This window comes from Podarcis gaigeae (genome assembly GCF_964106915.1).
Source record: "Podarcis gaigeae genome assembly, chromosome: 1".
Classification (NCBI taxonomy): Eukaryota; Metazoa; Chordata; class Lepidosauria; order Squamata; family Lacertidae; genus Podarcis; species Podarcis gaigeae.
This window is the reverse complement of record NC_139678.1, coordinates 81820145-81847883: the sequence shown is the minus strand read 5'-3', so window position 1 is coordinate 81847883 and position 27739 is coordinate 81820145. Positions and strand designations below refer to the sequence as shown.

The 27739-nt window shown below is 45.6% G+C and overlaps 2 protein-coding genes across 15 annotated transcripts in view; one reads left to right on the top strand and one right to left on the bottom strand.

Annotated features, from left to right (window-relative positions):
• Positions 1-86: 86 nt before the first annotated feature.
• LOC310838780 (B-lymphocyte antigen CD20-like) lies at positions 87-13106 on the top strand. Of its 2 annotated transcripts, XM_083726483.1 has the most exons (9): positions 87-286; positions 1473-1590; positions 3439-3558; positions 5384-5440; positions 6322-6522; positions 7913-7987; positions 9733-9854; positions 10355-10402; positions 12686-13106. In XM_083726483.1, the coding sequence occupies exons 1-9, from the start codon at positions 252-254 to the stop codon at positions 12723-12725; spliced, it is 816 nt and encodes a 271-aa protein (XP_083582609.1). In that variant the 5' UTR covers positions 87-251; the 3' UTR covers positions 12726-13106. The 2 variants fall into 2 exon arrangements, with proteins under 2 accessions (XP_083582609.1, XP_083582610.1); XM_083726484.1 differs by lacking the exon at positions 10355-10402 and having other exon boundaries at positions 12686-12872.
• A 1781-nt stretch (positions 13107-14887) lies between these two features.
• The window catches only part of PITPNM1 (phosphatidylinositol transfer protein membrane associated 1), a 32446-nt gene continuing 19594 nt past the window's right edge, over positions 14888-27739 (bottom strand). For all 13 annotated transcript variants that reach the window (XM_083700359.1, XM_083700362.1, XM_083700364.1 and 10 more), the window contains 9 exons: positions 25337-25489; positions 23369-23517; positions 21958-22068; positions 19048-19164; positions 18428-18576; positions 17509-17658; positions 16514-16697; positions 16215-16343; positions 14888-16066 (listed from right to left, as the gene is read on the bottom strand). In XM_083700359.1, coding sequence (XP_083556485.1) covers positions 15812-16066; positions 16215-16343; positions 16514-16697; positions 17509-17658; positions 18428-18576; positions 19048-19164; positions 21958-22068; positions 23369-23517; positions 25337-25489 — 1397 coding nt within the window. In that variant the 3' untranslated portion in view covers positions 14888-15811. The remainder of the gene's footprint in view (positions 16067-16214; positions 16344-16513; positions 16698-17508; positions 17659-18427; positions 18577-19047; positions 19165-21957; positions 22069-23368; positions 23518-25336; positions 25490-27739) is intronic.

Genomic DNA, 27739 nt, shown 5'->3' with positions numbered 1-27739 from the left:
TAGAAACCGAAATTCTCTTATTTGCTTGCTGACATTTCTCAGAAATCAGGTGACCACATATAACCACAACATAACTGGCTATGCGCTAGCTAAGGGGAGGAAGCTAAGTCTGAAAAGAATGTAGCTGCATAGCTCCGTTCTTCAGGCCTGCTCTTCATTCTTCTGCTGTTCCCAAACACAGTATCCCTTTCACCACAGCCACCTGTTTTCTTTAAGCCCTCCTCAGTCAGCTCGAAGCAGAAGTGCCATCTATGGAGACTACACCTGGCTCTCTTTTCTATCCACGGTAAGAATGTTTGGGCAAGCAAGGGTGACTCCACATTGATGCATCAAATGCAGCTGCATAGGCAGTGTCAGAGATGGTGATAATGATGATATATTAATTTAATGCCAATATAGGCTTCCAAGTGGATCACAAGTGTTCTGGATTAACCAGTGCTGTATTGGATTAAAAGGCTGAATCCTATGCATGTTTTCTTGGAAGTAAGTAAGTGGGTTTGAGAGTGTTGCTCTCAAAGAACTATACAGTTATTTTGTATTATTACAACAGAACAATACTGTTGAGCTACTGTTCTGGAAAGCAACATAATGCTTTTTCTGACTCTTTAGTGCTATAAAACACACACAGTTTGAAATGGATCAGTGTGTTCTCAGACGGCTTCTTTTCTGCAACCAGGAGAAAAAGCCTGACTTATTTTAATCTCATAAAATGCTGTCACTTCCCTTCCATTCTTAACCTATATCAAAAGCTATAGGGTATCACTTTTTAAAAGCTAGGAAGTATAAGGAGGAAATGAGCAGGAAGCGATTTTGATGAGATGGAAGAATAGTACAGCTTCAGGAGGCCTTGGGAGTGTGGAAGACAAAGGAAGTGGGACTTTGCTCCTGCTTCTCAGTCTCTCTGCAACTTTGGATGCAATTGGCCATGGTTTCTTCCTTGGACAGAAATAGGAATTGGGGACAGCAATGTCTTACAGTGGCTCTGGTCCCACGACAGACCATTTACAGTGAATTTATTTCACAGGAAGTTGGGTGGGAACAGACGGTGTATCTGCTAGAGGAAACTTAGCGGTGTGTACCTAGAGAACCACCCACAAGGTTGTGGTGCAGCCTTAACAGAGCATGTGATCAACTTAAAAATGTGCTTAGCTTTGGCTAGAATAAGCCATCCCCTTGACGCCAGAAGGCAGGTGAAAGGGTGGCATATTTTTCACTCCTCAGCAGCATGCTGTAATACAATTGCACTGGAATATATGATATCAAGAAGCTTTTAAAACTGCTTTCATGTGGCCTCAACCTGGCCACCTGTTGGTATAAGTGCTTTTGCTAGGCTATCTCGTTTAATATTACATTTTAATAACTTATTCTGAGCGGGGGCAATGCCTAAGCAGCAACGAAGAGCCCTGCTGCAGAAAGGATCAAAGTGCATGCAACACTGCAGCCATAATTTCTCAATATTGATTTATCTGCAGAATGGATCAATACAGGCTGGCTCCACAAGCACCTTACCCTGGCAACGTTGTGGTGGTTGTCCCTCCAAGCCACGGTGCAGGACAGAAGAAACTCATAGAGAAAAATGATGGTCTGGGGGTAAGATTGCATTTTCCCTAAATACCTGTATGCTTGGGCTAAGCAAAGGGAAAGGCTGTGAATGTGGTGTATGGGTACAAAACACCATGTGTTTAGTCGTTTATTCATGTCCGACTCTTCATGACCCCATGGACCAGAGCACACCAGGCACTCCTGTCTTCCACTGCCTCCTGCAGTTTGGTCAGACTCATGTTTGTAGTTTCGAGAACACTGTCCAACCATCTCATCCTCTGTCGTCCCCTTCTCCTTGTGCCCTCCATCTTTCCCAACATCAGGGTCTTTTCCAGGGAGTCTTCTTTTCTCATGAGATGGCCAAAGTATTGGAGCCTCAGCTTCATGATCTGTCCTTCCAGTGAGCACTCAGGGCTGATTTCCTTCAGAATGGAGAGGTTTGATTTTCTTGCAGTCCATGGGATGCAAAACACCATAGAAAAATATATACAAATATATACAAACATCATCTCAGGAACATAAGAAGCTGCCTTGCACTGTGTCTATTGATTCATCAGGCTCAGTATTGTCTACACGGAGGGGCAGTAGCTCTCCAGTCTTTTCCAGCCCTGACTGGAGCTGCTGGGGGATTGAGCCTGGGACTTCCAGCAGGCAGTGTTTGAGCTCTACCACTGAGCTATCACCCTTCCTTTCAGGATTCACCCTCTTGGGCCAATGTAAAATATGGTCTATAAAACGGTATGCTAACCAAGGAACTAGTAGTTCCATCAAGGGCAGAAGGATTCCCAGCATTTTTTCTCAATTTTGGTTTCCCCAATTTTTTGCAGAGGGTGCTATGACAAGTACTTGTTTAAATTTTGTATCTGCGTGGGATCCCTGGGCCTGTTTAGCACCATCCTTCTTCTCTTAGGGCGGATCTATACTCTAAACACTAACACTAAAAATGAGTTTCTGATAACCGTGTATAGCCAGTGCTTTTTTCTGATGGGACGCAGGGTTACGCATACCCCTAAACATTTTGTGAATCTTTGTACTTGTGTCCATTTACTGTACTTATTTTCCACGATTTGAACTATAAAATGGTGGTTTGTTTTCTTGAGTAAAAATGAGAGTACCCCTAAACATTTTTTAAGAAAAAAAAAAGCACTGCGTATAGCCATATGACGTTCTTTTTAAACATTAATAATGTGTTATTAAAATGTGACACCAGAGCGCATTGCAGAGCTACCCCCTTCCAAAAACCAGGTAGACCTTGTGGAAAAGGAAACCAACGCCTTCATGTTTAAATTAAAGTGAACTGGATGTTTAATAATGTTTAAAATGTGGGTGTAGATCCAGCCTTAGATGGATTGCAATTTTCCTCCTTCTGGCTGCAGATAAGGGCCACACTCCAAGTCTCAAACTCAATCTCAATCCAGAGCGCTCTGCCAGGAGACTTTCCTTTTTCCTTCTGAAGGTGGCAGAAGAAGAAAGCTTTGTAGTGAGGTGTCTCTTTCATAGATTTAACCGTATGATTAATCAACTTGAACTCTCATGTGTGTTGTGCTGAGATTTAAAAACAATTTCATTTCATTAAGGCTATTTAGATTCTGGTGTGTGTTGTAATAGAGAATGGGAGGGAAAAGAACACTGAATATGCCCTTCCCTTTGAAACACTGGTGGCAGCTTTCGTTTTTTAAATTCTACGTATTCTCACAGTTCCATCAATGTGGAAAGGTCCCCCCCACTGTTCTATACTGTATAGTCATTTGTGATTTTATGATAGTGCTGTAGTTTTGAGGAGAACAATATGGATTATATGGGGCTTGTGAAGTTCAGTTAATAGTGTGCATATGACGTGGTTGCTAAGCTAGCTGTTTTATTTAATCTTTTTCTAATTTTGTCATCTTCCTAAAGGCTATGCAGGTGGTTATTGCCCTGATACATCTTGGTCTTGGAGGCATTTTGCTCTTTTCATCAAAGGATTGTGACACATGGATCATGACTGTCTGGTATCCCTTCTGGGGGGGTGCCCTTGTAAGTAGAATGAATAGTATTGTTGTTGATTCATCACAATATCATGTTTTCTTGAAGAGAGCGTGGCTATAGAATAGTGTTGTCTGTGTCAAATTCCTTTTGGGGGACAAATCAATCATCACCCCTTCAAGCAATTATTTATTGAGCATTCATCCTGATTTGCTTATGCCAGCAGGGGTTTTCAAACTTTCTGCTTCCAGGGCCTACTTGAGATGGCTAAAAGCTATTGAGGCCCACCATTCAGAAAACCATTCACAAGATGGCGGCCGATACAGGGAGAGATTGGCATAATCAGCAGTTACCATGGACATAGCCAAAGGTGGGCAGGGAGGGACAGCTCCCCCCCCCCCCCATTGATAAAAATCAATAAAAATGCATAGCTGAGTCCCCCCCCCCCCCGCAACAAAAGGCCTGTCCATCCCCTTAACAAAAATCCTGGCTACACCCATGACAGTTACTAACATTTTCTACTGATATCAGATCCATCTTTGGAAATTGCTGCATTCTTTGCCACAGCATTGTGGCAAGCAGTTCCATAGATCATCTTTCCTCAAGATAAGTGCATACATTGGCTCTGGAGCTCTTTTTCTGATATACTCCTCTTTCTGATATACTTCTCCCTTCACACACCCCTGTGTGACCCTCAAAGCATTTTATCCATCTCCTGTAATATATCCTCCTGTTCTCCTTTCACACTCCATTTGTACCTGATTCCTCCTGTTTTTTTGATCCCTGACCCTTTAACACCCAGTTCTTCCACCTATAACAGTTTCTCCTTTTTATGCCCTTCCTTTCTATTCTCAGTTATTCTCAAGAACAACAATTTATTTCACTCTTTTATTTCCTTCAACTGGCTGTTTCTCCACAGAAAGTGGCCCAAGACCCGCTGGCGGGTCCCAAACCAATGTTTGAGAAACACTGGCATACACCAGTTGTTGGATAACAATGACAATGCCAGGATCACCCTGACTTGCTTGCAGAGTGTTTACATGTCTTCCTCACTAGTTGTTTGTTCATCCCAAAATATTTCAGTGAATTTCTTCATCAGTTTCCAAACAGCAAAAGTGGGTATCGCACTAGGCAGCACAGATTTCCACTTTCAATGCACAAACTCAAAACTTCTGGTATGTGATAGAATCACTCTCACAAAATACTGACAGCCTGGAGGCATCCTCTGTCCTCCATCAGTTAATTAGGAATACTAATGCCTTTGCCTCACAGGACTGTCATAAGACTCAATGAGAAAACTGAGGTAAAGCCCTTTGAAAAGTATAGCTTGATTAATAATGAAGCAAATTTTCATATTGCTAAAAGAAAAAGAAAAATGAGATGTTATGAGTGTAGATATTTTTTAAATGGTTTTGTCCCAGAATGGTATAAAACCAGGTCACACTTGCCACCATTCTAAACACATTCCTTTTCTTCTGAAACCTTTTGTGCAAAGTGAATACCGGTATTTAACAGGGTATTTTGAAGCGTACTGCGAGTTACTTCTGAGTAGGCATGCATAGGATTGTGTTGCATTTGACCCAAAATTGGGTGGAAAGGCAGTGTTGAATGGTATTAAATATGTAGAAATGTCTAGGTCAGGCATGTCCAAAGTCCGTTTCAGTGGCCTAATCCGGCCCACCAGTTGGTTTAATCAACAACTTTGGTTGGCCCTTTGGTGGGCCCTCATGGCCCTTCACTTCATGAGATCTGGCCCTCTTTGGAAAAAGTTTGGACACCACTGCTCTAAATGGAGGGTGTTTTTGTTTTTAAAGAGCCTAATAATGTAAGTAACATACTTCTTACTGTCTACTGTTTTCGGTTTTTCTCTCGCCAGTTCTTAATTTCAGGATACCTTTCATCAGCAGCAACAAGAAAATCAGTTGCAGGTCTGGTAGGTTGATGTGACTTAACCCTGGTGTGTTTTTACTTGTTACAACAACCAACAATCCAGGACTATCAGATGAAAAGGTACCGTTTGTTTCCATAGCCCAGAATTAGGTAAACTTTTTTGACCTGGGAAGCCAGATCTTTGTCACCTGCATCCAGCCAACCATGACACCCACCCATCAATCATCTCATGCCCAAAAGATGCCAGTTGATTGACAGGTGGCTGCTCACACCCATCTGTCAAAGTTGGGCTACAGATGTGGGGGGAGATCTGCAGGCTGTGGGTATGCAAGGGAACTCCCTGCAGGGGACTCCCCCACACAACCAAATTGAGCTCCTTTTTCTCAGGGATCAATTGCACATACCAGTCCCTCAGACATAATTAATGTGTGCGGCCAAACCAAGCAGGATGGAGAGGGGAACCCACCCTTTAGGTGATGCCAAACGCTACTCCAAGTGACACCAACTGATTGACAGATTGCTGTGGTTTACAGAAATGGCCCCATGAGCTTTTCCACACATTCCTTTGGTGGCTTGGTGGCTGCTTTGGCTAGGTTAATTTATACTAGTTGTCCCCTATACTTGCCCTGTTTTTTTCCCTGCATGACATGCTATGTTACTGGAACCTTCTATAACTCTGTAACCCTGAATCTCCCACATTTTGCATTTCTGCTGGGTCTTTGATGTTCTGAAAGCCGCTTAGACAAGCGACAGTATGTAGGGTGCCTCATTCTTACCAGAATCTATCCCCTCCCTCGTGCTCCCATAGTCAGAGCTGGCAAAGGCGAGGGTCAGGTTTGGTTCCCGAGATCATTCTCCCCATCTCACCCATATCCCCACCCAACCCATAAATTAATTAAGCAAAACTTTCTCTTTCTCTTCCAGGGAGCATTCAGTTACCTCTTTAACACTCTTAGTGGCCTCGGTGCAATCGCTGGAATGTGTCTTTTGCTGACTGATGTAATAAAAAATAGAGAGAGAAACTTTTCTGCAGTTACGGAGACATCTCATTTTGTATCCAAATTTCTTCTTCCACAAATTCCTAATATTTCAAACTATTGCAAGACCACTGGGGCATATGAAATGGTAAGTTCCCGGATTCCATACAAGGCTAGTTCCAGGTTTAAGGAGGCCCTGGCCAAGATGTTCTTTGGTGGTTCCCTTCCTCTGTTAGTTGGCCCTCCCAGGCTTATGTCACTGTAGCAACAGCATGCCAACCAATGCCATACCTTTAAATTTCCCGGAGTGCTTCACAACAATGCCAAGGCAGGAAACCAAACGGGGGGCTAAATCCAGCCACCTAGAGCTACTAGGAGTGGTAGGCCAGAATATTTTAAAGGGATGAGACAGGTAGCAGCAGAGCACCAAGTTCTGTTCACGTGAAGGTGGGCTGGAGAGAAGTGCCTGAGAAAATGTTCGTGGAGAGGTAAGGAGGGGAGAGGGATAGAATTCATCTCCTTGCTGCTGCTGCTGCTGCTGCTGCTGCAATGAAAATAGCAATTCCCTTCTCACTCTCTGCATTATATTTGAATGGGATAGACTGTGTGGCGACAAATATGGCTACCCATCACATCCAGTTTGGCCCTGTGTCTCAATCCTTTAAGTGCCTGGAGAGAGAGGCTGGCCTCTACAGCTTTACACAGCGCTACACACATCCTAAGGGCCACTGGTGACCCATCCTTACCTTTCTTTGACCCTCCTGCATCCGGTCCCACTCATCCTCTTGCCCTCCTCCTCCTCACACCTTCTCCTCTCCCCATTATTCCTTTCCCTTTGATACAGATCCACCAGCACCAGGCAAGGTAGTTGAACTTAAACAGACCACCAAGCATACACAGAGTTGAAAAGGCAGGATGGAGAGAAAGGCAACCCCACTCTTGTGGCATAGCTCTCCTCACTTCCTCTAGTGTTGAGACTTTTGCAGGGGGAGATTTATGACTGGTGTCAATCATAAATGGTTGATGTCATTTATGACTTGCTGGATGTCAAGCAAGTAAAAAACCTAATATTAGGGCTCATCCACACTTCTGTTTGCCCCTCAGCTTTCCGCTGGGAGAATACACTCTTTACAGCTGAATAGGAACAAGTGGCAATCAGATTTTCAATGGAGTGCTGTTTGCTCCAATTAAGCAGTAAAGAGAAAGTTTTCCCAGGGAAAACAGTGGGGCAAACAAGAAAGCGCTCAGACCCATGCCTAGGAAGCACAGGACAAGCGGAAAACCTCTTGGACCCATGCTTTATAGGCATGGGATAATACGCAGAAGTGTGGATAAGCCCTTGATTGGACAAAATATAGAATATATTGTTATAGGATTGTTTTTCTGAGCTCTGAAAGTGACTTAATCTTAAGTTCCTTGTGTTGTATTCTCCTGCACAAAGCTTCTTGTGTGAGTGTCACCCTAAAGCTGAGAATGAGATCATTCTCCTTGCATTAATGTGTGATATTTTTAACTGGCTGGTTGTTGTTTTTTTGCAGGGAATTCTGTGTGTGATGCTTTTCTTCTCTTTCCTCGAGGCTACAACTACTTTTTCAGTTCTCTGCAGTAGCAGGGTGAGGATCCAGTAGCTCATAATATAAGCAAAAATATAACAGAGTATTCTGCCTCCCGTCCTTTTGTTGTACATTTATTTAGTGGTATGCTAAGTGGCCTGCAAAATAAGACTGGCTTACTAGGCTCACTAGGCTGAATTCACACATTCATGTTTATCACCTGATGACTTTAGTCTCCCATGATGGCATGTAGGTATGAAATGGTTATCATCACAGAACATGGAACAAGTGGGAAACCTAGCCAGATGGGTGAGGTATTAATAATAATAATAATAATAATAATAATAATAATAATAATAGTTGTTGTTGTTGTTAGAGCCCCTCCAACACAATGCAAAGCTGGCATGAGGGTGTTTTCATACATGGGGCTTAACAGGGGAGGACTTCAGACTTGCAGGATCTGTGTTGTTGTTTTAATGTAATTCCAAGATCCAGCAAACAGAGCCAGGTGCAAAAGACTGAGAATTAAAGCCATCATTCTGAACCCAAGAGTTTGTTTTGAGTACCAGAAGCTGCTCTCACAGTCCTTCCCCATACAAATTCTGGATAGCTACATATTCCCCACCACCTTCATTTCAACAATTGGGGAGGAATGTCGCTTTGTTGTTGCTGTTCTCCAGTGATTTGACAGCTGGAAATATTTGCCCATCTTCTTAAAATCACCCTCTCAGCAGAAGTGAGCGAGCAAGGAGGACTATGCCAATGAGAGAAACCAGTCATAGTTCTGCATGTCTTATCCCAGAAGAAATAATCCTTTCTAGGGGCACCCCTTGGAAACCCCCTTGGGAAGGGCTATAGTTCAGTGACAGAGCATCTACCTTGCCTTCAGAAGGCCCCAGATTCAACATCTCAACATCTTCAGGTAGGACTGGAAAAGACTCCTGACGGAGACCCTTGGAGAGCCACTGCCAGCCAGTGCAGACACTAATCTAGATCAGTGGTTCCCAATCTTCTTTTTTTTTTTTTTTTTTTTGGCCATGCCCCACCTAAGCATCTCTAATATTTTGATCCCTCCCCCTGGTGACATATAATTCTTATTATCCAAAAAGTGAAGTCCTATTCACATGGAGGAAGCTTAAAGGGCCATTAACTGTTAATAACTCATTCTCGAATTGCCCCCCTTAAAAATCTATTTGCCCCCCTCTGGGGCATGTGTCCCACGTTGGGAGCTACTGATTTAGATGGACCAAATGAGGTAGCCTCCCCAGAGCGCAGGCACCAAGTAACAGCAGCCAGCCTCCAACTAGAAGAGGGAAATGGTTGGGCAGTGCAGTTGCAAATCGGGAGTCCTATCCAAGCCTTGGCCCAGAGTTGAAGTTTTCACTTACATGGATCCCACATGACTTAAGAGGAGGTACACAGCTGGAGTAGGGAAATGCTGTGCTAGGGAAAAAAGCTTAGTGTGCTTTTTTCTTGGTATATTTAATAACAAGAACTCCAACTTATTTAGTGCTAGGGAAAGGGGCAAACCAAGCTCTGACCCTAGTTGCACAAATTTTACAAGATCAATGCAGCAAAAGAAGGAAGCAAGGGCACATTGAGGTCACTGCCCTCCATTTTTTAGGTTGGTTCACTTGTCTCAATCCTGTGGCTTTGCAGAGAACCACAATAGTTAGGGTGAAAGGAAAAATACTCGGGTTTGCTAACTGGGAGCGTGTGTAAATAGCAATTCAAACACCCAGGGAGCAGTGGTGAAGGGAGAACGAACAGGCATGGAAACTGATGGGTGGCACATTTTCTTTCAGGACAAAAAGAAGCACAGATCAGACAATGAAGAACAAAATGTTGCGTTGACATCACTCCCACAGCCACACTATGCAGATGGAGTTCCTGAACCACCACAGTACACTGCAACAGAAGCAAACAGGTGAGAATCCTGTCGAACTAGAACAGGCTTCCTCAACCTTGGCCCTCCAGAAGTTTTGAGACTACAATTCCCATCATCCCTGACCACTGGTCCTGCTAGCTAGGGATCATGGGAGTTGTAGGCCAAAAAACATCTGGAGGGCCAAGATTGAGGAAGCCTGAACTAGAAGATAAATCCAGCCTTCAACTCCCAGTCCTAAACAACACAAGGAACTATTTTGTTTTGCAAGCCCTGGGTGATGCATCAGAGGGGAGCTGTGCATTCTGCTCCAAGCAGATGCTTTCTGAGTTCTTGTCCCCACTTTGTGTCCCCCACCCCACCCCCGTATGTGTATCTCTCTGTAGATGGCAAAGTTCCACCTGCTTCTTTTCTGTGTTATCGGGATGTTGTTAAGGGGACAGGAGCAGGGCCAGTTTAAAAAGGGGAAATGAGCAACCTCATGATGAACAAAACTTGGGTCACCCTTGCGTCGCATTAACGTTTGAACCTTCATTTTGTAGATACTCACAGCTTCCTGAAAGCATCCCTGGAAACACACAGAGAGACTGGTGAGTCCTTTGCAAGAGTGAAGGAAGTGGAGCTCATTCTCCGTTGTGAATAAGAGTTTAGGCAGGGCTCAAATTGTTGGGCACCTGCCAAGCCCTATGTGCACTGGGTGGGTGGGGGGTGGCTCTGTCAGTCTCTACACCAAGGATGAGGAACTTGCAGCTCTCCAGTGTGGTTGCACTCCAACTCCCATCAGCCCTAGCCAACGTGGCCACTGGTCAGGGATGATGGGAGTTATAGTTCAACAACATTTACATTGCCTATTCATCCTCCAGGGCCTCCTGACCACAATGCTCCTCTTCCTTCCTGTTTCTTATTGCTCACCATGAGGATGTATTTTCTGAACACCTGAAGTGTTTTACTTTTCCCCTTTAGAAAGTGTGCCACACAATGACCTTGAGAAATCATCCAGAAAAAATAGTACTTATTCTCCCCTAGGAAGGGAATATTAATGGGACCACACACATATGTAGAGACTATATCTAGCACTCTGGTGCTTCTCTGTTCAAGGCATGAAGGGAAAGAAGATTTGAGGTTTACCTTCATCCCTGTTGCAAGTTCCTTGCGTTGCAGTTCCACAATGGCCTTGGTGTCTCTATGACCAAACCTTCTGTGCCAGAGTTCTGGATCTGCTTCATCCTTCTGGTGCATGTGTGCCACATTTGCAGTACACAGTTCTGACAGATTAGTCTTGGAGACACCATTAATCAAACATGCTTCAGCATATAATTTGCCATCTTGGGCTACTTGGCATTTACCATTCCCAGATTGTATAAGGAAACCTTTTCTGTCTGAGGTGGACACACAGATCATGTTGCAGTTCAATCAGTTTTCTTTCAACTGATTGCTTAGCTTGCAGTTTAAGGTTCCTAAACCTGCACCACATATCTTCATGCTTACACCATTTGCAATTTGAATATTGCTATCCACCGATTGATTAATATTGTCAATGTTTCCAAAGAAGTCTTAATCATAATTCATATGTGAAGAACATCCAAAATCAATTATCCATCTGTTTAATTTTGAATCACAACTGTTTACAGTTACATTCTCCTCATGCGGGGGGGGGGGGAGTTTTTCCTTGTTCCCTTTATTTTGACTTGGTCACTTAAATGAAAGGGATTTTGCTGGTTTGAGAGCTTACAAAATTTGGATATATGTCCCTCTTTGTTACATCTGAAACAAACAACCCTTTTGGCTCTCCTCTGAGACTGAAACACATAGTTTGTGTCATGGGGTTTTCCATTCCTGGCTAGAGAGGTTGCTCTTCTCTCCATACTTTCCTCTCTCAAGTGACTAATGGCATCAAGTTAGGGTTAACCTTGGTTATTCATCCATGGGAGTTGGCTTCATATGCTGGAAGAGAGTGAAGAAAGAAGCTTCACTTCTTTCTTCACCGGAGACCTAATTGGGTCTAGAAATACAATTCTGTGCTCTTAACCCCTTCATGCATTAAGTAGCTCCAAGATTGCTGGTTGTTTGACTGCAATTTCCCACACTTTGAATAAAAGAGCTGAGGCAGGAGCAGGAGCTTAACCCCAGAGGAAGAAGGCAGGGGAAGGCTGGGGTGGCCAAGTCAAGGGCCTACTGTGGGCAACTTGCCCAAGAGCCCCTCAAAACCTGGAACCAGCAATGTAAGAAGTCACAATGGTAGAGTCAGACCACTGATGCCTCTGTTGGTCCAGGAACGTCTATAGCAGGGATGCCCACCAAGGCAGATCGGAATCTACTGGTAGATCTCTGGGCAATTTGCCATAGATTGGCAAGGTTTCTGGCTCCCAGTTGTATAATAGCAGCAACAAAACTATTTCTCCCTATTTAAGTACGTTAGGCTGCTGCAGTGATAAAAGAGAACCAGTAATGGACTCTTATGTTAATGACTGTGAGTTCAGTTCAGTTTTGGTACTGGAAACAAATAACTAGGCTCAGAATGTCAGGCCCTCGTGCTCCTTAATTCTCACAGTTGAGTGTTTCATATCTGGATCCGACTGGTAGATCCAGTAGAAAACAAACCATTCTAACAAGCCTGAAGTCTGCCCACCCTACACTGACTTGCTGTAGCTGTCTGGGGTTTCACACTCAGATCCTTCCCAGTCCTACCTGCATATGCTGGGGATTCATCTTGGAACCTTTGGATTGCAAAGCATGAGTTATTGCCTTCCCCTATACTGTATATATTTCATTGCTTCCATTTTGTTTTTTCCACCAAAACCCAGGGCTCTTATCCCCACCCCCACATCCATTTGATACCCGTACACATTTCTTTCTTCTTTCTCTGTCTGTAGGCCCCGCCATGCTGCCGGTTATGAGCCATACACTGGATAAAGTTGGATTTTTAATCGTCACCACTCTTTTTTGCTTTGTTGATGTTTGATTGTAAGGTTTCAAGCATTTTGTTTTTGGTTTTTGTAATGTGTGGCTACATTAAGAATTCACAGTATTTATCATTATCTGCCATCTTGATCTGCCATATCCATTATTATTTATCACTGATGCACCAATAAAGCAGTGCAAACCACCTTGAAAGATGGCTGCCTTTTGCTCTAAGAACATGGTGGAGGCAGAGAACAGGGAGGCTGGACGTGGGTTTTCTTTCTTGTGTTCTTTAGAAACCTGGACTTCCCTTGTATTGTGCTGTTATGGAAAAAATAGAGCTGTATGGCTTTCTAGTGCCTTACTCTGCTAATAAAGCAAATTGTTAGAAAATGGTTGTGAAAGACAGTAAATCACCGTCGCATCTCTTCAGTACCATGTAATAGTGCCTGGGGTTCAGTCGTAAGTAGGTCGCGGGTGGCACTGTGGTCTAAATCACTGAGCCTCTTGAGCTTGCCAATCAGAAGGTCGGAGGTTCAAATCAATGGGGCGAGTTCCCGTTACTCTGTCCCAGCTCCTGCCAACTTAGCAGTTCAAAAACACGCTGAGGCAAGTATAGACAAATAGGTACTGCTGTGGCAGGAAGGTAAACGGCGTTGCCATGCGCTCTGGTTTCCGTCACGGTGTTCCGTTGTGCCAGAAGCGGTTTAGTCATGCTGGCCACATGACCCAGAAAGTTATTTGTGGACAAACACCAGCTCCCTCGGCCTGAAAGCGAGATGAGAGCCACAACCCCATAGTCGCCTTTGACTGGACTTAACTGTCCAGGGGTCCTTTACCTTTTTTTTACCTTTAGAGTTGCCACCTGTCTTGTATAATACAGGATTGCCCCATATTTTAATGTAAAATGCTATATCCTGTATTGATACAGTTTGACCTGTATTTCAGGTCCTCTCTCTCTCTCTGCCAAGTTAGAGAATCTCTCCAAATGCATGTATTTGAAAAGGTGTGTGAAACGTCATGTATTTAAGCTCTGGGTAGCCAAGCACAGACAGATTTACAAATTGGTGTGTGACAAATTCCAGAGGGGCCATCCTGTTAGACTGCAATAGATTATTTTTTTTTAAAGAAAGTCATGACATTATTTTTTATAATTATCCAAGGTATATTTTTTATAATTATCCAAGGCTGCAATAGATCTTAATGGATTGCTTTGAAGTCACTCCAGCACCAGATAAAATAAAAAGGCCTACATTGACTGAAATACTAATCACAGGTCCTCTTTTCCACAACACTTTCTTCTAGGATTTAGCTTGATCAGTATCCTTAAGACCCACAGAGCAGTTGTCAGAGCAGGTCCTTCACTCATGGTGTGACCATGACTTTGCAACTGGCCTTGTGTACGCATCAGCTGTCAAGCCTGCCCCCCACCCCTCAAATCTAAGAGGGTACTGTTATAAGTGCTGGGTGCCAGAGTGACCCAAAATTCTTGGATTTAGTGAAAGTTAGAATTAATCAAGTTTTGATTAAGCTATGCCAAACACGCTACTCCCCCATTTAGTTTCTGCTAACAACCCAGGCCAGCTCAGAAGAGATGGCTGGATGAGAGTCATTGGGAGAATAAAGGTTGATGATGGCCCATTAAGAAGGCCATTAACAGAGACTCTCTGGGCCATATAGAAAATGGGGAAAGCCCTTCCTTGAGGTGAGAGATAGCAGAGACAAAAAGTCGGAGTTTCAGGAGGGAGGGGCAAAACTGCAGTGGGTGGTGAGATAAGTGAACAGGAAAAAGTGTCACTTTTGCAAGCCAGAGAGGATGGGGGCGGAGCATGAAGTGGGCAGTCTGTTTTACGCTGCAGAGAGGGTCAGACATGATGTTTGGGGTCTCCTGGAATCAGAGGCTGTAGCAATGGGAGGAACTGGATGCTCTTGGGATGCAAATGCTCTGCACTCTCTCATCTAGGCACAGGTTGTACTTATGTGTAAATAAACCATACAACCTAAAGACACCACAAGCTCTGGTGTGCCTCATTGTTCCAAAAGGTAACACAGACCCTGGTAAATGAGCCTGGTCCCCCTGGAATCCCACACCGCTTGGAGATGTGGTGGCACATAACTGTACCAAACTAACCCATCCCTCAACTGCTACCTCAAAACACACATTCACTCTTCACTTTTTGTTTTTATTTTATTTTATTTTTTCAGTTTTATAACACATTTAAAGATAAATGTAAAACCCCCCACAAATCCTCCAAAACAGGATTCGACTTCCCGGCAATTCTGACACAATGAAATAAATACCAAGCCCTCCTTTGTCAGGAAGGAAGTATGGATTCATCCTTATTCATGGCTATCCTGTGCTCTCACACTGGACACAATACATGCACAGGAGGGCAGTATCATGCAGACACCCAAAGACCGGGGCACAGGCAGGATTGGACTGAGAAACGGCACTAAGGACTGGAGCAAGGCGCTCAACCTCTGCAGGAAAGGGGCAGCTGGGATCCCTGATGTATAGATTTCCCATACCACCCACCCTAACCTTAGCCACAGAGGGATATAGGAAGACCTGGGAGATGGTTGGAGCTGGACCCACTACTGCCTCACGTGGCATCAAATGGGGAGAGTGGAATACTATATATCCCAGACCTCAATAATTTGAAAAGGGGGAGGAATGTGAACAGTCAATTCACAAGCAACATAGCACACTTTTAAGTCAGGGTAGTATGAACACCCCCACCCCCATTTGTCCCTTTCCCCCCCTCCCACCCCATAATCCCCAGAGGGTATGACTTGAGGGGCACTGGCTGAATTGCAGGTCAGAAGAGACCACAAAACAGAACAGGCAGGAGTTGGAACTAATGGGAATGGAAGCAATCTCTGGGATTATATAGAAGTTCTCTCCTCCATATCCTTGTGGCACTGTATGCCAGCTTGCGTCCTCTGCTGGGCAGAGCCCTCCCTCTCTCACTCTTCCCCCTGACCAACAATACCTAGTATTCTTGGCCCCTTTCTCTCACAACTGTGGCCTCTCACAGGCCCAGCCCTGGCACCAGCCACTGCGAGTCAGAAAATGCAGAGACTACCCCACAGCGGGCTCACTCCTCACTCTCCAACTTCAGGCTAACGCTGCGCGTCTTGGCTCGGGGCTGGGGGTTCCCTTGCCCCTCTCGCTCGGCCTGACTCTGCCCCCTCGAACGCAGCAGCTGGCTCTGCTTGCGCAGGAAGTCGACGGGAGCAGGGCAGCCGTAGCTGCCTTTGCCCAGCGTGGGCCTTGTCGTTCCCTTCGGCGAGTGGGCAAGAGATGATGCTTCCAGCTGTGCCAGGTGTGCCACGTAGCCGTCTGACAGGAACTGCAAGGAGAAAGGAGAACACAGCTGACGCTTGCTCTGTTCTTCACCTCCCCTCCCTGAGGGAGCAACAAGCTCTGTAGGCCTCAGAGCCTGAGAAGCCCCCAGCCTGCAGCTGAGGCAATGCTTTTTGTGAAACAAAACTCCATACCTGGCACTGGCTTTGCAGTTTTTTCACAGCCCGGCCCACAATGTAGATTTGAGCTGGAGGAAGCCCTAGAGAACTGTAGACTGAGATATCCTTGGTGGACCCATAGCCAGCCACTATAGTCACCTCTGCCTGCAATAAATGAAGACATCAGTGACTTCTCTCCCACACTTTTTCTCCTGTGGTGCTCTTTCCACTGCACTCAGAGGCACTGCAAGGTGTGTCAGAGCCACACGCCTCTCTCAGTTGTGCTGCAGCCCTTCCCACAATTATATCTGAACCCTTGGTGAACCCTTACGTACCTCCTGCTGAAGGCCCTGTAGAAAGGCAGCCTTCTGTCGAAGAGGGTCATGCGTGAGCCCATCACAGAAAGAGACGGCCCCATGGGGGAAGTTATGCTGGGTAAGCCAGGCCACCACACGGTGCTTCTGCATGTCTGGACGCCCCGTCACGTAGATGATCATGTAACCGGAGTCCTGCCAATGCCTAAAGGGGCAAAGAAGGATTATTTGGGGCAACTGGGTGGCTCATTCATTCATTCAGGGTGTCTTCTGGGGTGTAGGACTAATCTCGCTCTATTTTTTAAATGTCAAGTTAATAGTAGCCCTCTCCACTTCCCATGTTGCTTGCTGCATGAAGAAATGATTTCCTTTTGTACAACAAGGTGGTTGTTAAGAGTGAAGTGGCTCTCTGTACCAGATGCATTTGGAGGGGATGCAGCCAATGTGATCTGCAGAAATATCTCCTTATAAACTCCTTCACCTATCAGACATCAACTCTAGTTTAGCCAAATCTAAGTATCAAAATAAAATCCAGTCATCCGACAAAACCTTCTTCCAATAAATCCACCTTGACTGCATTTTGGCATTGAGATATATAGATGACAATGGGGGGGGGGGGAGAGCAGACTTGTTTCCATAATTGGTGCTTCAAGCTTTTATTACGTCTTGAAGAGTTAAGATTTTAAATTTATTTTACACATTTTCACTCTGCTGAGAAAACTGAACTCCCACAGTTAAGCAGACTCAAGGAAGGTGGTGGGGGACATGAATGCTGGCAAGTTTGATTTTTTACTCTGCTGAGCATTCACATACCAGTCTCTGCAGCTCAAAATTCTTGATGAATTGTGATAAAGTGAATTTTGAAGAAATTTATAAATAAGTCCAACAGGAGACAGAGTTGTGGAGAGAATATCATCAACACCCACCCCCCACACACTTCAGAGTCAATAGGAAAGGGGGAAGTGACAACCAGGTCAGGGAAAGGTATGGAGTCCCCAAGAAGGGCTGTTACCTACCTTACTACATCAACAGCACCAGCGCGCACCTTGGGGTCGCTGCCCATAATAGAGACACTGGCCGTGAAGGAGCCATCAATACTAAAAACAACACAAGGTGTGGACTTTGCTACCACAGTTAGGAAGCACTCGGCATAGGTGTGGTCACCCCTGTGGAGAGAAGCACAATGAAGGAAACCCACCAGCAACTGCCCCTCCTCTCAGAATCGCCAGTGCATGGCCAGCACACTCAAAGACCCTACACAGGGACAGAGATGACTGACACCAGAAGGCTGGTGGGGCTTCTTCCTATAGCTTCAGAAAACCAAGGAAGGGGCAGATCAAGCAGTTCAACTATGGCAAATGAGACATCCTACCAATGTGAACCATGTATAAGGCCTCTTCCAGGAACAAATGGTGATCCACTTGGTCCCAGAGCCAGAATCTCTATTATTATTATTATTATTATTATTATTATTATTATTATTATTATATTGATATACTGCCCTTCATCCAAGGATCACTGGGTGGTTGACAATATAAAGACACAAAAATACATAACATAGTGATAAACAACACACACACCCCCCAGTTTAAAAGGCCATAGATGGTTTAATTAGCCAACGGCCTGGGACAAGAGGAATGTTTTTGCTTGTTGCCTAAATATATGTAATGAAGGCGCTAGACAACCCTCCCTGGGGAGAGCATTGCACAATTGGGAAGCCACTGTAGAAAGAGCCTGTTCTTGTGTTGCCACCCTCTGGACCTCTCATTGAGGAGGCACATGAAGGGAGGCCTCCGATGATGACCACAGGTTCCAGGTTGGTTCATACTGAGAGAGGCCGTCTTCGAGGTCTTGTGGTCATAAGCCAGGCTGGACTGAGGATAGGATTTCTGCTCCAAAAGGTCAATCATAGGACAGGGTTCACCACACACTCACCTCACTACCATTCGGACAGGGTACATGCCAATGCCCAGCATCTTCTCCTCAGGGAGGGTGTAGGAGAGTCTGCCACTGCCACTTGTCACCTCTGTGCCATAGTGCACCCATTTTCCTGACAGTGGCTGTGCCATGATGTAGATATCCACCTTCGAGAAGAGATCAAGGGGAGCAGCAATGTTCACTTCACTGCACAATCCTCTTATACTGCGTTACCTGTCCCCAAGCTCAGCTAATCTCTAAGGGTTGGTGAGTCATTACCTTTTCCGAGTCTGAAGGGGGAGAGGCATGATTTCCCCCTTAATTCCTGACAGCAGGTGCTGTTCATATCCTTCATCCTACACACCCCATCTGAAAGTTCCCTGCTTCATTTTGATTTAACACTAATTTTATCCCCTTTTCCTTACAGCTCCTCAGCCCCTGTGGGAAATATCCATGCCCTGCCTCCTCAGGACTCATTGTGACATGGCCCATGGCCCTCATGTGGCCTGTACTTGTTCCTCCTCCATAATTTTCACCCATATGGCCTGCTCCATTCTGGTCTGCTGCCCCCTACTGCTTTTACAGCTGATGTCTTCCGAATGCCCCCGAACCCCCCTTGTAGCTACGCTTTTTGTTACCTTCTCCCCAGTCAGAGTCACCACATCCAGTGGGCCATACATGAAGCGCCCGCTGAAGACCTGGGGTCGCCCCTCACACACGATGACATCACTGGCGCGGTGGTTTGCTGTCACATTCTGCAAACCAAAGGGGTAAAGCAGTTTTTACTAATTTCACATCAGCAAAAGGGGACATTAAAACACAGGAATTGGATCTGGCTAGAGAACAGGGCTGGCTAGAGAACGCAGCAATTCTAACATGCACTCATGAGAGGAAATTTACATTGCTTTTGAGGGGGCAGTGAAATCGCACCATATGGTGGCTATCTGTTCCTATAAAACAAGGATGGAGAACCTGCAGCCCTCCAAATGTTGGGACTACAACTCCCATCATCCTTAGCCATTGGTTGTTCTAGCAGGGCCTGATGGGAGCTGCCTGGAGTTCAACAACATCTGGAGGGATACAGGTTCCCCACCCTGCTCTGCATGCATTCCTACATAGTGAATCAGAAATACAGCTGTGGGAACAGTGCCCCTTTCCCTGGTTGGGGTGTCTTCTAGGCAACGTGGGAGTGCATTTGTAGGAACCAGTAACAAAAACCACAATTTTTTCTTGTGTTGAGGTTGCCATATTAAAAGCAAAACCACCTTACACTGTACTTGACAGGAGAAGGCAGCAATCAGCCTTCCTCTGTGAGGTGCTTTTTATTATTATTATTTAACACAATTTATATACCACTTGATTGCAGTAAAACATCTAAGTGGTTTACAAGAAATACAGTGGTGCCCCGCAAGACGAATGCCTCGCAAGACGGAAAACCCGCTAGACGAAAGGGTTTTCCGTTTTGGAGGCGCTTCGCAAAACAAATTTCCCTATGGGCTTCCTTCGCAAGACGAAAGCCCATAGGGAAATCTCCGGGAAAGCGGGGAAGCCCAGCGTGTCTTCCCCACTGTCCTCGGACCTCCTCCGAAGGCTGGCGGTGGGGCGGAGAGACCTTCTCCCGCCGCCAGCCTTGGGATGGCTGATCCGAAGGCTGGCGGTGGGGCGGAGAGACCTTCTCCCCGCGCCAGCCTTCGGATGGCTGTCCTGAAGACTTGCGGTGGGAGGAGGGTTTTCCTTCCCACCGCCAACTTTCAGAATGCTGTTCTGAATGTTGGCGTGGGGAGGAAAAACCCTCCTCCCACCGCAAGCCCCGGGAACAGAGGAGAAGCGCTGCGCGCCTTCCCCTCTGTTCCCGTACCTGTCCTGAAGGCTTGCGGTGGAGAGAAAAGCCCTTCTCCGCACCGCCAACCTGGCAAGCGGTCTCCATAGGAACGCATTAATTGATTTTCAATGCATTCCTATGGGAAACCGTGCTTCGCAAGACGAAAAACTCGCAAGAAGAAAAACTCGCAAGAAGAAAAAACTTGCGGAACGAATTAATTTCGTCTTGCGAGGCACCACTGTATTAAACTTATCAATAAAAAACGGTTAAAACAATTAAAAACGTCGAAGGCAGGATTCACCTAACCAGTGCCATCAGTGGAAACCCTGCACGAGGATTTTGACTTCTACAATGCGGCTTCCCCCCTCACCCCTGTGTCGTCCCCCACAAATTGGCTCTGGGTGGGAGTTCAGAGAACACCCAGAACAACACATGGAGGGAGGAAATGGGGATTGTTCCATCTGGTAAGCTGAAATGCTGGTCCAGATGGAACAATTGGAAGAGCACCATGTTGAATTACAACCAGTAAGGTAATTAAAACCAACAGTAAAATAAATTAAAGCACGTCAACATCTACAAGTCTGGATAGGCTTGCCTAAACAAAAACGTTTTAAGCAGTAACTTAAGTATTTGCTTCTTATTGAATGATCTTGTTCCCTGGAACAATTGTCAAACCTTCAAAATCATCACAATTGCTTGAGGGAAACTTCATTCAAATACCACCTACATTCATGTTCTGAATTATGCATTACAACCTGCTATTAGAATTTTGCATTTAGCTCTGCAACCTACACAGCCCTGAGCTGCCGTACTTCCTCCAAGTCCTAGTACCCAAACCCATTTCAACACCACCCAGACAGGTGCCTGCCCCTATCTCACTACACAGTCATGGAGCAGCACCTGAACAGCAGCATCTGTCTCCTAGACCTAGAGCAAAAAGCGAGAAGACGTCTTTTTGTTGTTCAAAGGCTTCAGTAGCATCACCTAGCTTGACAAGCCAGGCAGATGTTTGTGAAAGCGGTTAAGTCCAGTCAAAGGTGACTATGGGGTGCTGCGCTCATCTCGCTTCCAGGCCGAGGGAGCCAGCTTTTGTCCACCACTTTCCAGGTCATGTGGCCAGCATGGAACACAGTGACAGAAGCCATAGCACACAGAAACGCTGTTTACCTTCCCGACGCAGTGGTTCCTATTTATCTATTTGCACTGGTATACTTATGAACTGCTAGGTTGGCAGGAGCTGGGACAGAGCAACGGGAGCTCACCCCGTCACAGGGATTCGAACCACCAACCTTCCAATCAGCAAGCCCAAGAAGCTCAGTAGTTTAGACCACAGCACCACCAGCACAAGCTAATAAAGTTGTCCTCCCCACCCTCAAAGCAAGAAAACCTAAATCTTATGCTCCAAACGGATCTTGCAATCTACATCTTATGTAGATGTGTTTCTACATAAAATTGTATGATTTCATTTGTGAATGAAAATGGCAACTATGTTTTTGGCAAGTGGCAGAGGAGGATAAAGGGCGAAGCAGGAAGACAGACAACAGATGTGATGATATGGTAGCATCCCTGAAGTTATCCTGAAGGCTATTAGCTGTGGAAGGAATAGGATCAGCTCATATTCCTTTCCCTGAAGACACAGTGCCCCAGCCCAAGCCAGAGTCCCGTTTCCCACTTGCACGTGTGAGTTAGAGGCAAGGTAGCCACCGTGGGAGACAGAGCTCCATACCCGGATCTTCACTTGTGTTCGTTTCCGCTGCCACTTTTCACGAGGAAATGCTGGGCTGTAGATGGAACTCTCCTCATTCTCTGTCACTTGGGGCTGCTCTGTCTCAATCACCTGCAAACACATAGGAACATCAGGGCCAGCTTTCAGGAGTGCCATTCACAGGCACCAACTCCTAGAGTTTCAGTCACAATCATAATATACAGACACTGGGCAGATTAAAGTGGACAGTTTCATTGCTCCCTTTGTCTGTTATATCCTTCCCAAATAGATTCAAAATGTGAACCTCTAGCTGCTTCGCACCAGAGCATACTAAAGGCACTTCCAAATGGCATCCTGACTGAGAAGTCATCCTGATTAGTTTGAAGGAAGGTTATACACAGTGTTGGCTATTTAATGAGCCTTCCCCTCCAATTTGCTTCCCAGAAGGGTAGGCTACATTGTGATACATTTCCCAGCACATTTTCCTGTCACCTTCCTTATTGCAAAAAGTCAGATCTTTGGGGAAGTGGGCTTGTTGCACAAGAGCTCCAAATCAGCTTTAATTGAACAACTTTTAATTGCACATCTGAAGGCAGCCCTGTTTAGGGAAGCTTTTAATATCTGAAGGACTACTGTATTTTAACATTTTGTTGGAAGCCGCCCAGAGTGGCTGTGGAAACCCAGCCAGATGGGCGGGGTATAAATAATAAAGTGTTGTTGTTGTTGTTGTTATTAACCTGAATTTGCTGGCATGTGACACGAAAATATCATTAGCCTAATTGTCCATCTAGCCCAGTGTTGTCCACTCTGGCTGGAAGCAGCTCTTCAGGGTCTCAGTCACAGGCCTTTCCCATTATTTGATCCCTTCTACCTAGAAGATGACAGGGATCAAACCCAAAACCTTCTGCGTGCGAAGCTTGTGCTCTACTGGTGAGCCACTCCTACAAACTCCTGTGTTGTTTTTGGTTTGGTTTCTCCAAACCAGGAGTCCATGCCTGCCCCTAGCACATGGGGGCTGTGCTCTGTTTTGCTCTGCGTAACAAAACAAGCCTTTGCCCAGCACTGATAGAATCTCCTTGCAAAGTGTTCAGCTGATCCAATATCTTGTTTCATAATCCACCCAGGTACGAAAAGAAAAGTATCCTCCTCAAAATCCACATCCCCTCCAAAATTTACATCGCAGTTGCAGTTAACTATGCAAGGTAGCACTCACCTACCACCAAAGATGCCTGTGCAAATTTTATCCACCCAAGTCTCTCTCCATTTCTACTCCCATGTCCCCTGCCTGGGTTAGGTTTCCTCCTATATGCCCCTCCCCTCTACTGCGCAAACCTATTTTTAGATGCCAGTTTCCCATTAGGGGAACGATTAGAGCCCACCACACCCTGTTCCCCAGCACAGCAACATTTCCACCTGCCCACAGCCCTCGTACCTGGCGCAGGATGAAAGCCGCCACATCGGCACTTTCCCAATAGCTGGCATGGAAAAGGTGAGGGAGGGTGATGGTGGGGAAGGCCGTCAATGCCTCAGGGCAATAGAGAGAGTAGTCAATGCGTTTAGCACCCCACCAACGATCCAGAACTAGACACGGAGGGAAGAGAAACTGTTGTTAGGGTGGCCCCATTTGTCTCCTCACTTCAGCTGTGAACTACACTCATGCGGCTGCTTGTACTTTGTCTGCCCATTTCCTGTTACCTTTACTTCCTCCCCAACAAATAAACAAGTCCTACTCGTCACATTCTCTGAGGCCTCAAGTCAGTCAGACAATAATAACACTGGCACTGCTAGGGATATGGCAGCATCTGCCTCATCAACCAGTCCTTCACAGTCTAAGAGCACAGCCCTGCCTGCCTACGTTGATGGCCTCTCTGCTGGTTTCTGCTACTGGGGAGTAGTGCTCTTGGGGTGGGGGGGCGGCCTGTGCCACAACAGAGGTCCCAGCTATGCCCAGGCAGGCAAAGAACTGCTGCTGGCAGTTCTCCTGCCAGCAGTAGCAGGAGAAAAGCCTTGATACAGGTGTTTTCAAAGACAGACATGAGGTCCAAAGACCTGAGAATCCCAATCCTCAGGACACCAGCCTGGGGCTCGTGTAGCAATAAAAAAAAAAGAACTGTCCTGTAGAGACCTTCTGCCCTGGCCAGCGCAAGGCAACAGGGCTTGGGGTATGGTGGTGGATTCCTCTGCCCCTAGATAACACCCCCATCCCCCAAAGGAAGGGAAGGCAATGGATGCAGGGGGGAAACCGGAGAAAACAGGTTTCCAAAGGGCCAAAATGTTTTATTATGCACATGTTTCATCTTTGCATTTAACATGCAGGTTTGTTTATTTGTTTGTTTAAAAACAGAAATAGGATCACTTTGGGGCACAAATAATTATTGGGATCACAGCAGGTGAATTTAACTTGTTCCTCAACTGCTGCAGTCCTAAAAATAAACCCTCCTCTGAAATTGGGATTTCCCCTACAAAGCAAATGCCAATCATCAACCACTCCCTTGAGAGCTGATTCTATTTGCATTTTAAAAAAGAAGAGGCCCTGAACATTAAATGCAAATACTATCTTGGCCTGTAATCTTTAAATTCCATTTATTTCAGTGGGCTCTTTCAATTCTACTTCACTAGAATTTAAGCAGCCTGGCTGCGCACAGGAATACAGCCTTTTACTCTTTGTTCGTTATAATTCAGATTTGGGGTTTATTAGTATGTCAGGCACTAACTCAGTGGCTTGGCAGAGCCAGAAGAGTGTGAAAGCACTTCAGTTCAGAATGCGGAATTGCAAGTGACACAAAAGGGCACAATATGGCCAAGCTATGGTAGCAATGTCAAATTTGGGTGGGCCAGTCAAAGAACAAGCCTTTTCTTGGCAGCACAGCAAATATTCAATCCTTGCAAAATGAACTCGTTTAACTCACAGACACAAGAAACATTGTTCAGGGTTCCAGTCTGAATCCAGTTAGGATTCAGTTCATGAATTCAGAAAAGCCTGCCTAATACACTTTTTGAGCTGCTGAGCATCAAGGAAGAGCTTTATGCACCAACATTTTAAGTTATGAGGGGAGCACAGGAAAGACACCCCCACAGATTGTTAGTGACCATACAGGCAATATGTTATAAGTACTTCAACCAAACGGATGTGTGTAACATTTTCTTAGAATCAACTGTTTGCAGTGTTTAAAACAGAAAGAGCTGATTAATTTCTGGTGCAAAAAGTAATGAGCATCATTTTAAAAAACAAGAAAACAAACATGGATTTTTAAACATTAAGGAGAGAAAAGCCCTAACTTTCCCTCCTCAAATGGCCTCATAAATGCACTTGGATGAAAAGTAGACAGGAAGCCAAATTTAACTGTGTTTGCATAGAAATTGGGGGGGGGGGGGTGAGGACAAGCAACATGTAACTTACTCTTCACAACTTCATTGGTACTGGTTATAGTAGTCTCACATGTGGTTGCCTCATTCCCTTTCCAGAAACCCCCAAAAGCACTAGTTGGAGTGGGAGGTGTCACAAGGTCTAATTCATCCATGAAGAGGGAAGAGTGACTCTGCAAGGCCTCAGCTAGGCCAAATGGAAAGGTAAACAGAGGTGAGTATGGCAATTATAACACATCCCCCAATCCCTCCCAGCCTTCCACTGGTCTTATGTGCGGTGCCCTCCAAGTACTGTGCCTCTGAGGAAATGCCGACTTGCCACTGTTTAAAATCACTATTCCCCCCCCCCCCAAAGTCGCTTCATCGCTGCTTTACTAAAACCTCTGCTGTTGTTTAAACCCACCATTTTCCTCTCAGTGTCTCTCTCTATCCCCACCTTTACTTAAACTTCTCCCCTTGTTTAAAAGAGCCCCTTTTTTCTCCTTTTGGTGTCTCTCCCTTCCTGCTATATTCAAACTTCTCCCTCTTCCATTCTTCAGCTGCCTCATGTGACAGAAATAAAGGATGCAGAGCCCTCAACTATCCCTTAGTACCGCCACACATTGTATGCCACTCCTGGTACCATGTGTTGTCTTTAACATGGAAGTTCCGGATTCATTGTATTAATTCACAACAGGTATTTTATTAACTAGCAAACACCCATACATACACAACACCCACCAACAGAACTTAGCGCCTTCTGCAACTGAACAAGCTGACAGGCTTGGTATTCAGATTCTATTTGTCTTAAAGATATCATCATGAGGGTGTGCACAAAGGGGGCTGCGGAATATAAGCAAGGAGAAGGCGTGGGCATGGCAGGGGACTGGCAAGCAGAAGGAGCAGCAGCACTGTGTGTGTGTGTGTGTGTGTGTGTGTGTGTGTGTGTGTGTGTATTTACAGTCATTTGAGTGCTCAATCCTACCAATTCTCACATTCATGTTTGCCCTGTTCCATGAATATTTAAAAAAATAAATCATGAAGGATTCAGCTCCATCTCGTAGGCAGCTAAATCAAAGCGGGGTTGACAAGTGGAATGATCACAGGCATAGCTCCCAGCATATAATAAAAACACAGATGAACAACAAAATTATTCAAAGCTTAAAGGGGGGGGGGGAATGACTGAACAAAACCTATATGCTTCATTATATTACTGCTCTCAGAGCAGAAGGAGAACAGAGGTTCATAATTTGTGTGGTTTGCGTCTGAAAAAGAACAGAGGAACTTCCCCTCCTACAAGGCGGGAGGGGCACTTCCTCCTTGAGCCTAACGGTTGAAGCTTTCGAGACACTAGCTGTGCCATGGGTGGCCACCCATATATGGGCATGTATACCACACCACTCGTAGAAGAATATGTTTTTATGCTGAGGAAGAGGACTAAGGCTGGGTCTATGCATGCAGACAAATGAGGCGGGAACAAGCCGTAGAATGGGTCGTGTCACTTCAAACTGCAGACCATGTAAAAATGCATTTAAAAATGAAACATACAAAAATCTATGCAACTACCAATGCAGCACAGAAAGGATCTAGCCCATCTTTTCTGGGCTTTTAGGCTAGTTTTCTATTTGCAGGGAGCATTTGGTGTAGGGGAACATGGAGCCATTCCATCTGGCTGCGGCAAAGGAAGGAGTGGGAAGCAGGGACTGCACCACTGGCTCTGCTGAGAAACCAGCTCTATCGGGCCCTTCCATCCCTCAACTGTCCTGTAGGAGCAGCCATTCAAACCGCCTGTAGCAGACGGACAGGTGGAAAGCAGGACTCAAGAGGAACAGCCAGGGGCTGCGGCTGCTGCTCCCACAGCAGCTGCTGCCTCTTGCTCTCACCTCAGCCTGCTTTGTGGCAAGCCAGCCCTTCCTGCAGGCGGAGACTGTCTTGTTTACTGCTGATCAGTTCCGGGAGCCTTTTTGGCAGAGCAGCAGAGTAAATTGCTTGAAATAAATGTTACCCTCCCCTACCGTGACTCAAACCATCCTGCTCTGAAACAGTTTTAGGCCAAGGCAGGCGCAACTTGTCCCTTTGCTGCCCAGCCTTTTGAATAGCTGCCCCTGCTGAAATTCTGTGCGTGGCTGAATGCATGACTTCCTTTACTTCTTCACAGAATGCTAGTGCTCCCTAGAACAGATACCCACCCAGGGCACCCCGTATTTCAAAATAAGAATAACTTTTCCACCACCCCAGAAGTGCCCCCGTGCAAAGCCAGCCTGGCGTTCTTCAACACAAATGAACATGGGAGACCACCCAAAGTCACATCTCCAAACGTCCCAGCATCGCTGAGCTCCCATATCTCACTCCTGCTATAGCAGGACTCTTCCAATCCAGAACCCATATTTAGTCCAAACGTGCATTCTGGGACCGACTTCTTAATTATATACACCTTTGTATTAAGGTAGGGCTGCTG

Excerpts from the sequence above, each read along its gene's own strand:
- LOC310838780 (XM_083726483.1), top strand. The coding sequence starts at position 252 with ATGGAGACTACACCTGGCTCTCTTTTCTATCCACG. Across the intron at positions 1,591-3,438 it reads AGAAAAATGATGGTCTGGGG|GCTATGCAGGTGGTTATTGC; the intron begins GTAAGATTGCAT and ends ATCTTCCTAAAG. Across the intron at positions 7,988-9,732 it reads CAGTTCTCTGCAGTAGCAGG|GACAAAAAGAAGCACAGATC; the intron begins GTGAGGATCCAG and ends ATTTTCTTTCAG.